This window comes from Humulus lupulus, chromosome 1 (genome assembly GCF_963169125.1).
Source record: "Humulus lupulus chromosome 1, drHumLupu1.1, whole genome shotgun sequence".
NCBI lineage: Eukaryota > Viridiplantae > Streptophyta > Magnoliopsida > Rosales > Cannabaceae > Humulus > Humulus lupulus.
The window spans coordinates 286,070,158-286,085,571 of NC_084793.1; the positions used below are offsets into that span (position 1 = coordinate 286,070,158).

General features: G+C 34.2%; 1 protein-coding gene across 1 annotated transcript; it reads right to left on the reverse strand.

The window, feature by feature from the left end:
- Window positions 1–957: 957 nt before the first annotated feature.
- On the reverse strand, window positions 958–3,291 carry LOC133808190 (scarecrow-like protein 32). The gene has a single exon (XM_062245855.1). The coding sequence runs from the start codon at window positions 2,533–2,535 to the stop codon at window positions 1,072–1,074; it is 1,464 nt and encodes a 487-aa protein (XP_062101839.1). The 5' UTR covers window positions 2,536–3,291; the 3' UTR covers window positions 958–1,071.
- Window positions 3,292–15,414: the final 12,123 nt, after the last annotated feature.

Below are 15,414 nucleotides of genomic sequence, written 5' to 3' on the forward strand. Positions count from 1 at the left end.
ATATAGGTAGCTAGCTATTTCTTAAATCATCAATTTAAAAGTATGATAATATTTACTCACGAATCATGTTTTTTTTTTAAAAAAGAAAAGCAATTAAATTATTTTATTAATTTGTTTCTATAGCTTTTGTAATTTTATTATTTTATTTTTAATTTGTTGTATTAATTTAATGTTTTTTTTCTCTCGCTACTTCTTTATATTAAGAGATTGTATGTATATATTATAAATAAATCTTTATTTTATCTTGTTGCCTAAATATGTAAAATATATATATATATATATATTAATTTGTTATAATTAGTACGGTGTTTTTATAAAACTTTTTGGTGTCAATATAAATAATGTTTAAATTTCTATTACAAATAACTCTTAATTACATAATGAGTCTAACTATATGAACATTCATCATTTCAAATGAACTGGATCAAATTAATATTGGTAGATACACAACAGACATTAAGCTATCCCAAATAATCATGGTTGTTACCTAATACAGGGCCATTGATCAAGGAACATTTATATTAATTTGATGTTCTTATTAATTAGTATCAGTTATTTTTGTAGAAGCCAAGACTCACTTAAACATTTTTTTTAATGTCGATCGGTTGTATTGTTCAATTATTTGTATCTTCTACATCATTATTTAAAACCAAGTTAAAATTAGAGGTAATAAATTTTGTATAAAAAGTTCCCTCATTCAAAATTAATAAAGAAATAACGTGTCAAAATTAATGTGAATGGTTGAACATAAATTGACATTGAAAAATTATAAAATTGGAGGATCTCATTATTGATTATGACATAATTAAAAGGCTAAATATATACATAATTACCACATCAAGAAGTAACTATATATATATTAAGGCTCTTGATTTAAAACTACAGATAGAAATATAACAAAGAAAATATTCATCAATTAATCAGATAATTATAATATAGAATTAATCGATCGAGAAGTTGAAGATGATGATAACACTAGCTATAAATTGGATAATTAATATGCTACGTACTTAAATCAATTAATATATAGTGATGAGAGATGGTGAACATGAATATTGGAAAATAAAATATCTAAGCAGCAGTTACTGCAGGCATCCAAACAGTAGCAAAAACAACATTGTGTCCTTTCCAAGTAAGAACAAGATGGTCTTCATCTTCTTTCTTAAGTCCCCAACCAGCAGCATGTTCGTCAAGCATGGTCTTCACCTCCGAAACCGCTTCTTCTCCGAATCCAACACTCCGAAAACTCGCATTTCTCATTCTCTGAACCCATTTACTCTTCGGCTCAAGCCTCTCCACCCTCTGAACTCCTTCATTCGCTATTACGTTCTCTATTTTCCAACTAATATCGGCTTCGTACCACTGCCTTTGCTTGCTCCCCTTGGGAAGAAACGTGTCCACAGTGTCGTATGGTATCCAAAGAAAGTTAAACGCCGACCTTAATCTACACACCAAGTTATTCGACGTCAAGTCTGCGTCTTCATCTACCAAAACGACGACGTTTGGATCCAAACTCCGAATCGATTTCAGAAACATTGATCTTAGAGAGTAAGTATTAGTTGAAGAAGAAGAAGATGAAGATGTGGTGGTATTAATATCATTAAGGGTTTCTTCTGGGATGTAATGAAGCATCATGTGACAGTTTATAACGAGGGCTTCGGGGATTTCTTGCTGATAATTAACCAAGTGTTGTTGGACTCGAAGATGTTCGATTAAGGAAGCGAAACCATCTGAGTAAGTTGAATGAACTAGCCGGAATTCCAAAATTATGTTTCTTGACCGAGCGAAGTTGACCAACTTTAAACCTAGTTCCTCGTACGAGATGTCGAGGATGGGGGGAACGACGTCGTTTGCTTCGGCTGCGACGACGACGGTGAGTTTGATTATAGGTGTTACCTCGTAGTTTCGGGAGGCTATGGCGTCGACGAGAGTAGGGATCTGCATGCAGTGAGTTGAGCTTAAGTCTACCAAGTGGATTACGGAGAAGCCCTCGACGGCTTCTAGGATGGCGGCGTTGGCGGCGGTGAAGCCGAAGCGGTGCCACGGTGTCAAGTCGATGAAGGTAGCGAAGTCGATGACAGAGAATCTGTGAGGGACGTTGAAAACGACATTGAGGTTGTCGTCGTCTTGGTTTTGGAGTAGTAGTGGGCGGGCGACTACGGCGGAAGCGAGCATCTTGATGCAACTGGTGCCGATGCGGGCGGCGCGTGTGATTAGGGCACGGAGGAAGGCGGATGTGAGTCTCTGGTTGGAGTCACCCTCGGGCTGGGCGATGTTGTTGAGGACCCACAAGATCTGTTGGGCTAAAGTGACGTCGTTGCTTTCAATGGCGTTGGCGCAGTGAACTAGAAGTTGCTCCATGCAATTGGCGTCACCGAAGCTTCCTAAGGCCTTGGAGGTCGGGAAACCAGGCCATGGACGACCTCGGCTGAGTTGGGTTTTGTTCATAATAGGAAGATTATTACACAATATTGGAGGAATTGGAGGTGTAGTACTGATCTCATGACTAGTACTAGTAGTAGTGAATTGCATCATTGAGAAACAAAAGAAATTAAAAATTGTCCCTTAAAAGAAAAGAAAAGAAAATATGTTAAGAGAGAAAGAGACCAGACTAGTAGTGGGTACCTCTGGGTATCGGGAAACGAACCGGGAAAGAGGTGAAAAATGGAGGAAGAAGAGGAGCGGTAGCAGAAGAGTTTGAGAGAATTCTGCAAATGAATCGAAGGAGAAATAGACAGTTCAGCTTTATGTGGGGATTTGTTTGTATTGTTTCTTTTCTCATGGGAGAAAAAAAGGACTGGTCATGCTCAGAGAAAAGGAGAAAAACAAATCAAATTTTAAAAAACTCTTATCCCCAAAAGCAAAGAAAAAAAACCAAGAAAATATATAAGAGTGTATTCATTCGTTGGAAGTCAAATTCGGGAAAAGAGACATTTCATAGTAAATAAAAATACATTTATGAATAATTCAGGCTTTTCCTTTTTTCTTTTTCAGTACGTAGTGCAGCGGCAGCTGGTTATGAAGGGTGCAATAAGGCTATAGTAGTGTATATGAGTACTGAAACAACCTTTTCATTACTACAAAAAGGTCTAATCCTCTCTTCGTATCTACTTTTTGCTGCTTTTTTCTTTGCTTGTTCAGATAATTATAGGGTAAGAGAGAGACAGAGAGGAGAGAGACAGAGTGGGAAAAGTGGAGCTGGTTGTGGTTGATGTAGTAAGAGAGGGAAATTAAGAGGGTTGAAGCCATTTTGTAGTGTTTGATTTTGGTGGCATGTGAAGTAGCCGGCCAGCAGGTTGTCCGTTTGTGGGAGTTGTGATTTTGTCACTTAATGGACTCAGTTTTCATTGGACGCCACTAATAAACATCTATTCTTTCTCCACTACCCCTTTACTCTCTCTCTCTCTCTCTCTAAATATATATACGAGCAACAATATCATACAGCACATCTCATCATCAACAAATCATTATACTCTCTTGCGAACTATATATATATATATAGTGCCACTGCAAAACGCTTTACATTAATTTAATTATAAGATCGAGAATACAAAATACAAATTATCTCTCTAGAAGTGTGGCATGAAAAAAAAAACATTTTTTTTTGTGTAACTATAGCTATATAGGAGCAAATCTTTGACAAATGACAATGGCAAACCACTCTTTTCCCTTTCTACTGTCATTAAAGTTTATGATTGTTTTGATGATGATATACATATGACTCTTTTTCTCTCTCAAACTAAAAGATGTTCAAGAATCATTTATGTGTGTCATGTACATAAAAAGTCTATGTATATTGTTGATAGTTGGTCCTCATTTTAGAGAGAGTGTATCCTAGAGAAAGAGAAAGGTATATATAAATATATATTGAAAAGAGATAAGCTATATATTATATATATAGCTCATCGGCTCCGACAATGACCATTCCTTTGTCTCATCGATGCTTGTAAAATTTTTGGCTGCCATGACTCATCTGAGGGACCCTTTCTAACTTCTTTTCTCTCTCTCCAATTCTTTTATAGCCTCAAAAAAGAATCACGAAACCATTCCAGTAACATAGGTTTCAATCGTAGAACCAAAAAAACTGGACATTTATATAAATTAAAACTCAATAGCGCATGCACATATATATTTTTTATATTGACTACTCGATCGAGTCTACCAACAACATTAAAATAGGGTTACAAAGAATCGACAAAAAAAAAAAAAAAAAAAGCTCACGACAATTATTAAATTATATTAAAGCAATCGAAAACCTAATAATTACGTCTTTAAAAACATTAATCAGATAAATCCAAAACTTGCTAACCTATTTATATTATTTAGTGACACACACTCCTATTTCATTTTTTCTTTTTAGTATTTTTTTTTTTTTTGGAAAATGAGTCTTAATTATACGTAGCGTTTTCGTCAGAGAACATATATATAATGGTGGTGGTGATGCTCTCTGGGAATACTCCCACTTTTTAGAACCATTATCATTCTACGTACATGCCCTAATGTGACGTATCCCCTCCTTATTGTCTTTTTCTTTTCTTCTCTCAAAAGAGAATTTTTGCGTATCCAGATTTTTGAGCTATATAGATCTTATCCAATGTTTTATTCAGTAATCCAGGGACCAGTTTTGGATTTTCACTGCAAACTTTATGTGTAGCATGGAGAAAGGAATCTAAATATTTGTGTATAATAGCTCAAATATGATCATGTGAATTGTAAGTCCAGTTGGAACAGGTCCATACACCTATCATGTACACGCATAAATAAATATTTATATATATACACATATTAATATTGAAACCTTTCAAGTTATATCTCTATCCTAAATTCCATTTATGAGTAAATATCTCATACACGTGATATACTTTCTTTTGTTCCCTTATTGAAGGACTGCATTTCCCTCGTATACTTTCTACCCCACCCTAGTCTAATAAATAGACTACTCAACCATGACAACCGTAATATATATATATATACAACAAAAATAAATGAATATTTTTATTAGAAAAAGATCATTTCATTCTTATTTCTTAGTGTTATAACTAAGAAATCACGTCTTTTTTAAATAATTGATAAGCTTCAACTTAGAATGCTTATTAAACCCTTATATAAATCATCAAGCCTTTTGGTCATTACAGAGAGTTATATGCGGCTCTTTCTTTATTTGTACCCCAACAAAATGAGTAAGTAATATATATAGAATATATGTATTTTTTTTTAATCAAACAGCATAGGTATTTTCAGAAAAATATATCATTTCCGTGTACATTATTTGAGACTGATCACTGTCTCTTTTATATTATTCATCAAAAACTAAAGCACTAATATGAACAGTACTTATTGCCACAAAAAATATATATGAACAGTACTTATCCTTAAAATTAGTTTGCGATATTTCAAAACGTTATATTGCTTTGCCGGGTCCCGCATTGATCAATGCATCCATGAACAGACATATTGCTAGAACCCTAGCTGGCTACTTTTAGGGAAAGATACAAGCTATATGTATACATACACATAGCCTATATGTATATATATGTCTAATAACATGCATCCTCAGAATATAATAATATAGAAATATTACTGAAGGTTGCGCAAAAGGCCGAAAGGTGACCATTCTTCATAGCAAATTGTACGTAAAAACATATATATAGATAATATAAAGATATGTATATATTACTAATAATAGGTAATAATAGTGATTTATCTTTGTCCTAGGCTAGCTTTTCACCAAAACACATGCAACTGAAGAAGAGTATAAGAAGAATCCAAGGGAAGCATATAAGGAGAATCATGTAAGTTAAGAGAGTGAATTTTAATAATCCCATGTTAGAATTTTGAGGAGGATTCCTAAACTTTTAGATACAAGGACTAAAGGACATATTGGCCAAAGCAAAACATTACACCAAGCATGTTTTGGAATTTCACAATGAAGAAAATTCTCTGGCAAACCATGGGGGTAAGAGGGTCTTTGGTTTTCTCTCTTTTCACTATAAGACAACAAGAAAAACGAAGGCGTATAGCATGGAAGTAAGGAATGTTACCACGTGCTTTAGATACCCATTATAGATAATTAAGCAATTGTTTTTTGTTTCGTTTCATACTTTGCTTTTAATTAAGTATCCTTTATTAGCTATAATCTAATTAGGATTGCATATACAAGAGAAACTATATATTAGTTTAATTAGCTGAGGGGAACTTACCCAAACCTGTGGAAAAGCCAAAAGCTGGTATAGTATAAAGAAATTAAGCTTAAAAAATAGTGACATTACACAGTAAAGACAAACACACTCTTATGCATGCAATTGTTTCTTTTAGAGACCGAATATTTGTGATGAATTTATGTGTGGTGGCCAAAACTCCCCACCCAATCATTACTAAGAGCATGGTATTCTTCGTTGAATGAAATGGATTAAGAATTACTTGTCAAGCTTAAATTACTTGTTGGCATCGAATAAGTAATAAGGGTCAATCGATTACAATAAGCTTTTGATGCTTGGATAATTTGTACTCATCTTGTATACATTAAAAAAATGTATACGTATACATTATAAAATTGAGATCTTTGAAAACAGATATCTCTATGATGCACACATTTTGTCCATGTTGCAACTTAAATATTCATATAATTTCCATACTTGCCTAAAATATTATATTCAATATATATCCTTTGTGAGTCTATATTTATTTTATTAATTTGATGAGAATGGAATGCTAATCCATCCATCCGATGGTACAAAACTACTTTATGAAGTTGGTTAATCTATTATATTATCTTTATATTCCATCTAACAACTTGTCCTACCACAATCAATATATCTCTTCTAATAAGTGTGTAGATAACGCAAATTTGATTTTTTATTTTTTCGTTAACTTTAACGGAATATTCTTATATATAACATAACAGAATATTCTTATATTTAACAGTAGATTGTAAATATAATTTAAACTTAAATCAAATTAAATAAATAAATAATTAAAATAATATATTTTTGAGATATTTTACAATGACAATTATTTAAAAATAATAAAAACCATACATTTTATAACTTAAATAAAATTTAATTAAACTCAAACTTAAACTTCACGTATTAGAAAAATATCATATTAAACATATAACATAATAGAATCTACTATCAACTAGAAACAAAATTCTTTTAAAAAAAACTAACAATAAACTTAAATTTAAAATACACGTGTAATATTAATATTATATTAAATATATAATATATAATCTCTTGTTGTCACTGCTGAATTTAAAAACTAGAACAAACTTAAACTTAAACAAAAATAAATTAATTAATTAATTAAAATATAATATTTTAAAGATATTTTATGATAATTTAAATAATTAAATCATATTTATTTAAAAATAATAAAACCATACATATCATTTTTTTATTTTATAAATTTGTGTGATAGTTTATTATTTTTATCAAGTGATTGGAGCTCTTTTCCTTCATCAATAATTCACCAAAGAACATTGTGAGTTACATTAGAAACTAGAAATAGTTGATGCATGTATACTACTCTACACTATGACTTTTTCTATTATTATTTTATTCTATTATCAATTTCTTTTTAAATATTAATGTAATTTATATATATATCAAGTATCCATGTAAATATATATGTCACGTATCCATGTCAATGTTGTGTTTAGATGTCATATATGCAGATATTATTGATATAATTATATATATACACTACGTACAAAAAAGACTTTTTAGGACTACCATTGCGAGACCTAAAAAAGTTTTTAGGACTCGCAGGACGCGAGTCCTCTATTTGAGAGCCTTAAAAACTAAGGTTTTTAAGGCTCGCATTGCGAGTCCTAAAAGATCTTGCTGCGAGTCCTAAAAAGTTTTTACTACTACAAAAAAAAGTTTTTTAGGACTCGCAATGTGTGTCCTAAAAAATTTATTTGAGTACCTTTTAATTAATTATATAATTTTATTTTATAAATCAAAATTTGGGTAAAATGCCCAATTTTTTTTTAAATCTCATTATTGCTGAATAAATAATAAATATATACTTATATATTTAAAATAAATAAATTATAAAAAATATTAGAAATATTATTATTATTAGTTGAAAGAATATATTAAAGATACACAAAAACAAAATCAAAGCAAACATTAATCTATACCAATAATATTACATGATTATATACAATCATCCTCAATAACATATATGCAAACATTAATCTATACCAATAATATTACATGATTATATACAATCATCCTAAATAACATATATGCAAATATTAATCTATACCAATAATATTACATGATTATATACAATCAACATATCTGAAACTTTTCCATTGACATAAAGATCAAAACAAATACAACACCTGAAAATCCAAACAAACACAACCAGCCAGCCACCACCTAAAAATGAAGACCCGCCTCCGAGCCACCGCCTCTGTGAGCCAACGTTGCAGCGAGCCCCTCTGAGCCACTGCCTGTGTGAGCGAGCCCCTCCGAGCCACCGCCTCTGTGAGCGAGCCCCTTCGCGCCACCGCCTCTGTGAGCGAGCCCCTCTGCGAGCCCCTCCGAGCCACCGCCTCTGTGAATGAGCCCCTCCGAGCCACCGCCTCCGCGAGCAATCTCGTCGACGGCGTTGCAGCGAGCCCCTCCGCGAGCCACCGTTTAGCGATCCCCACCGCGAGCCACCGCCTCATCTGCTTGAGCAAGCCATGGATCTCGTCAACGTTGTGAGGTTTGGGAGGGAGACAGGTGATGCATGGTCGGCTGGGGATAAGAGGGTTGGGAGGAGGAGGCTGTGATGCATGGTCGGCTGGGGAGAAGAGGGTTGGGAGGAGGAGGCTGAAACGTTTAGGGTTAGGGGACTAAGTGTATTTGATCAATTTTTTTTGTTAAATACAATATTCGGACCCAAATAAATAAAATTAAATTTTCTTTTCTTTTCTTTTTTTAAAAAATAAAAATAAAAGAAAACTGTTTTTTTTTTAAATTTAGTTATTAAAATAAAACTTTAATTTATTCATTTATTTATCATTTTTTACTTAAAAGTTTTTAGTACACCCAAAGTGAATCCTTAAAATTTACCACTAATATTACACTTAAATTTTCTATTAAGGTTTTTTAGGACCCACATATGTTTTTAGGACACTTATTGTGAGTCCTAAAAACAATTTTTAAGGAAAATTGGAGGGAATTTGAAATTTTTTTAAATTTAAACTTTTAGGACACACATAAGTTTTTAAGACTCGCAACGCGAGTCTTAAAAAGTCGAGGAGGTATTTGTTTTAAAAAAAAAAACTCAAACATTTAGGACACACATAGTTTTTAGGACTCGCGGAGCGAGTCCTAAAACAAATTCTTTAAGGACTTGCAACACAAGTCCTAAAAAGTCCAGGAGGCTTTTTTAGGACTCGCATTTAGGTGAGTGTCCTAAACAAGTGTCCTAAAAAGTATTTTTTGTAGTAGTGATACTATAGAACTGTAATTCATTATATATATATTGAAAAAAAATTAACCGGATTTTATTAAAATTACAGACAATGTTTTGCCCTAATTTTTTAATACATTTATGTTATACATTATATTAGACATATTTTATTTATGTTGATGATATTGTTTATTTATTTAAAATTTACATGATAATCAAAAAATAATAAAAATAAATATATGTTTGAACAAGCATGTTTATAACTTAAAAAAAACTAGAACAAACATAAACTTAAACAAAAATAAATTAATTAATTAATTAAAATATAATATTTTAAAGATATTTTATGATAATTTATATAATTAAATCATATTTATTTAAAAATAATAAAGTCATACATATCATTTTTATCTTATAAATTTGTATGATAGTTTATTATTTTTATCAAGTGATTGAAGCTATTTTTCTTCATCAATAATTCATCAAAGAACATTGCGAGTTACATTAGGAACTAAAAATAGTTGATGCATATATACTACTCTACACTATGACTTTTTATATTCTTATTTTATTTTATTTTATTATTAATTTCTTTTTAAATATTATTGTAATTTATATATATATATATATCATGTATCCATGTAAATATATATATGTCAATATTGTGTTTAGATGTCATATATGCATAGATTATTGATATAACTATTTATATATACTATAGAATTGTAATTCATTCAGTTATATTATTTCATATAATATAATGTTAGATTAAATAATGTGACAAAATATGATTTGTCACACCTTGTAACATATTATTGAGAGTCACAAAATTGGACACATGTGTGTGCCCAAATGTGACATATTTTGGAGTTACAAAATCAGTTACAAATTTGTAACTCTCAAATATTACCCAATAATGTGTAATTGTATGTTACACATTTGATATTGGATTTCACAAACCCTTTATGAAATATAGCTGTTAGAGACATGTTTTTAACTCCCTTTAGGTGTTTGGAGGTCACAAAATCATGTGGGAAATGATTTGAGACGTTTTGTAACGTTTTGGAAAAATGACTTTTTTAGCTGAAAATGGCCTATGGCCGCGGCCAGAGCATTGGTGGCTGCGGCCTGGGGGACAACGAGCCACGGCCGCAGCCAGGCATGATAGTGGCCGCAGCCAGAGATGTGTTCAGCCAATTTTCAACCTAATTTTTCCACTTTAAACGATTCGAACACCCCAAGTAACTCCCCATACTCATTTTTAATTCCATAAACACCCAATTAATCATTGGTAATAGTCATGGAGGTTGGTGGAATTTGAAATTCAAAGGGTGTCTCAAAACTCTATAAATAGAAGGCTAATGCTCACTTGTAAAACAACTATATTTCTATCCACTAGAGCACTTGACTAGAATTACACCAAAATGCCTGATTATTCTATAAAGCTATTTCTAATATTGAGAGAATCTCTTAGTGCTTGAGATATGGGGAAATAAGCTTTTGGGCAAATGTTTTAAACCTTGTTCAAGTTGGTGATCTCCAATACTCTTCACTTTGGTTGTGTGAGTGAGAGTGTTTTACTTTTTTGTTCTTGTTATTTCTTCTACCATTGCTTTTATCTTCTATTCTTCTATTTTATCTTTACATATTTATTTGTATATTTTATTTTAGAGTTGTAGTTCTTATCATTTTCTTCATCTATTTCTTTTCTATATCTATTTGTATTTTGAGTATTGAGTTGTAATTTATTTAATCAATCATTGTGTCTTTGTATTGTTTTGCATAGAGTTGTAATATTATTTCTTATTGGGTTTATACCTTTTTGGACCCTGTGTTTTGTCTCATTACCTGTTTGGACCCTGTGTTTTGACAAATTACTTTTTGGACCCTATGTTTTGTAAAATGGTTAAAATAGAACCCTAAACTCAATTTTGATGAATAAAAATTGAATATAACAACACAGTTTTTAAGAAAAATGATTTTATTTTTGTTCTAAATTGTTAGTTTGGTAAATTATTTGTGATTTTAGTTGAAAAAACATTGACCAAAATCGGGTTTAGGGTTCTATTTTAACTATTTTACAAAACATAGGGTCCAAAAAGTAATTTCTCAAAACACAGGGTCCAAACAGGTAATGAAAAAAATACAGGGTCCAAAAAGGTATAAACCCTTTCTTATTTTCCATTCAGACAAAACAAATATATCTAACACATTCTATTATATATTGAAGAAAAAAATGAATCGGTTTTTATTAAAATTACAGACAATGTTTTGTCCTAATTTTTTTAATACATTTATGTTATACATTATATTAAACATATTTTATTTATTTTTATGATATTGTATATTTATTTAAAATTTATATGATAATTAAAAATAATAAAAATAAATACATGTTTGAATAATCATGTTTATAACTTTAAAACTAAGCAAACATGGATTCCACATTATTTTTACCTGGTATATATATATTTTGTTGACACCGTTTTTCGTCAACTTAAACAGTAGAGCAATTAAACAAATGGAAAATGGAGCGAATGAATTTAAAGAGGAAGATACGAATGTTTTTTACGTGGTTCAGCAGTTAATTCTGCCTAGTCCACGAGTCTATGTTATTAAGACTTAGAGTTTTCTGGAAATTCTTCAAAGATGAATTACCCAGAGCTTTCTCCTCAGAAATTAGAAATCAGAATTCGATCCTTTACAAGTGGTGATTCCTTCTCTATTTATAGGGAAGGTTACAGAGTTCATTCCCACATATTTCGGGAAGATATTCTGTATATCAATTGAAATAATGATATTAAATGCAATATCTCCTATATACATGGAAACGTCCCATGAAAATCGGGAACGAATAACAGATTAAATGATATCCCTTAAATTAGGGGATTAAATAACAATAAACACATTCACACGTAGTTGGTTATTTAAGATGGATTATCCAATCTTCAAGATCGGCCATTAGCATTGACTTTGTCGAGACCAAAAGTCATTCACGAGCTTGCCACCCCAACTTCGTGCTATGCTTGGGACATGTGGATGCCGACAAAGATGTTACATCCGAGCTTGTACTTTCCGAGTTTGATCTATCTCACCTGAAGGCAATTGGTGAAAAATATGCTTAAGTGTCATACCATGTGAGTTTAGAACATATTCGAGGTTACGCATCTTCAAGCTTTCGAGGTCAGAAATTACAGCGGAGCGGTTTGACTGAAGGATCAAATGACGACCATGCATACCTCAAGCTCACACCTGACGAGCCCAGCTTTCGGGATCAAGATTCCTTATCTCGAAATCTCAGTATAACATTTTTCCCCCTCAAAAGTATTAGTTCGAATCCCATGAGAGGGAAAATTTTGAACTGCCCTTTTGGGAAACTGTGCCATCCTTTGTACTCGAGTGTGGGCACACGTCAGGCAGGTATTGGATGGTCAGAGTACTTGAGTGTCTTTTACACCACACGCACGTCCATCCGCCTGCCAACTTTATGGCGCCACTGTTCCGTTTGTCCCTGGCCATTTGATCAGGTATCAAAATTGGCCAATGGTCCAGATTATTTCATCGATTGGCATCCTTTGGGGCCTATAAATATGCCATCGTGTTCCTCATTTTATCTTTACATTTTCGAGTTTTCAGAAAAGAGAGAAGAACTAAGAAAACCAGAACTCAAAAACTCCAGTCCTTGCATGCCAGATTGCTTTGGTCAATGCCGTGTAGTTTTTAGGTTCTTTTGTAGGATTTTTCAAACCTAAATTTTTGCATTTCAATGGATTATCTTGATTTCCAACTATTGTATCGTGTAGACCAAGAAAATGGTACAAGATTAGGGTTTTCAAATTACACGTTTCCCAAAAATTTCACCTTTTGGGTAACCGCCAACTTCTTTTCCCTAAAAATCAGGGATTCTTAAAAAATAAATCCAATTTTCCCTCTTTACGTGGAATACACTCTCTGATCTTGATCTCTTTTTTTTGATCGAGCTCGTTCTGTAGTCTTCGACAATTCGAGCTTAGGTCGTCTTGATTTTAATGCTTAATCTCTTGTTCGTCTGGCCCTCACCCTTTTGTTCTCTTGCTAGATGCCGCAGAACTCGGAAGAGCAGTGGGGGTCAAAGCTCGCAGTTCCTTACTCACCGAAAACTCCGAGCCTGGACTCACCTTTCACCTGGAATCAACGCTTGATTCGGGAGCACCAACTAAGGCGTGAGAAAGAAGATACCCGAGATCACTTTCGACGCCAAATTAACGAGGTCGAGGAGAGGAAAAGGAAGAGACTTAGGGTCGCTATCTACCCGGATCCAGACCCCGAGCCCAGACCAATCCCCATCGATCCCACTCTTAGAGTAACAATCTCCTTCAAGCCGGGGGACCTTCAATTTTCATTGATGGGAGAACCATCAACCCCCCCCCCCCCTCTACCTCACAGTCAACCTCCATTCCCACCTCGAAGGGAGAATTCTTCGAGGCCGAGCACTACTGGAGCTCAGTATCTTCACTGGGGCAGATCTCTGAGATTTTGTCTCTCCACGGGATCGGACTGTCAGGCTCGTTGAGGTGTCGAGCCCCGACCTCCCACAAGCGAAGCTGTCGTGCTCCGGGAGATGGGAACCCCAACAACAAGTTGAAGTACGCGGCCTGGAGCCAGGAGCACATGAAGGCAGGGGCTTTATTGCCCTTGAAGTCCTTTTTCAAGGACTTTTTAGACTTTGTCGGGCTCGCCCCTTTCCATCTCAACACCAATTCATACAGGGTTTTGTCGGCCCTGAGGTTGCTCTTCCACAAGCTAAAGTGGGAAGGTTCTTCACCAAAGGAGATTCTGTATCTCTTTTGCTTGAAAAGCAATCCCTCCCGAGCTCGGGGAGGAGACGACTTCTACTACCTTTCGAGCTATCCCAAGGAGAAGAAAATCTTTGAGGATTTACCCAACCATCCCCCTGATTTCAAGAAGGCTTTCTTTTGGACAGATGGCATGGCTCCTTCCAGATACTATTCGTTCAGATGAATTCATAAGTATAAAAAATCTCTTCTTTTTGTGTTCGAATTTTTTGCTTAGGCTCGAATCACTCATGATATGTTTATTTCTTCAGCCAATTATCATTGGCCTTCTCCCTCCGATAGGATGAAAGAGCACAAGGAGACCCTGCTCCAATTACCTTACGGTAGGCACTCCCTTTCCTTTCTTCTTCATGAAGATATGCTTCGAGCTTGCGGCCTTCTGGAAAAGGATCAGTCTACAAATGACTAGTCCAACAAGAAATATACCAAGTGGGAGTTTGTGCCTCTCCCAACTGGAAGCCTCCCTCCGAGGCGCAGTTCTAAGCCACAACCCCTAGCTCGACATCCTAGGACTTCGTGATTAAGGAATGAGGCCAATGACGAGGCCTCGAGCTCGAGCGACAGAGGTACAGTCATCCTTAGCTCGGACTTATGGTCTCCCTCACTACTTAAGCATAAGCCAGATATATTAGTCTTGTGTGAAGATGATAGGGACCACTTTTATGTATGGTCATGGGTAGATGAGAAAGTACATAGGTTCGATAGTTGGCTAGGGAAATATGACACTATGTATAGTCTGAACGAGGTATGGAATAGAATAGTCGTTCAATATGGGACAAATGATTATAGAGACCTTTTGAGGTTGACTTACACGTATAGGGAAGGTACTCCCCCTGCCTCCTCTGAAGATGGGGGAATTATGTGGTCGCCGAGCACGAGCTCGGGGGAGAGTTCCAGTTAGGTTTCTCTTTACTTGTCCTTTTATTCCTTGCCTGTCTGCATCATGCTAAATTTTTGTCTTGGAATTACTTATAATGTGGTGTAATTGTGCAGGTGCCATGGACTCTGATCTTGACACCGTGCTCGCCAGTGGCGAGGGGGCTTAAAGGAGTAAGCGCCCGAGAGGCTCGCGAAAGTCAGACCTACCCACCAAGGTCCTTAAGAGGACTGAGAAGACTCCTCCTCCACCAGCTCCCACTGTTATGAGCCTAGTTGTGGATCCGAC

What these genes read in the sequence shown, in the direction of transcription:
- LOC133808190 (XM_062245855.1), bottom strand. Translation starts at nt 2,535, where the DNA reads ATGATGCAATTCACTACTACTAGTACTAGTCATGAGATCAGTACTACA.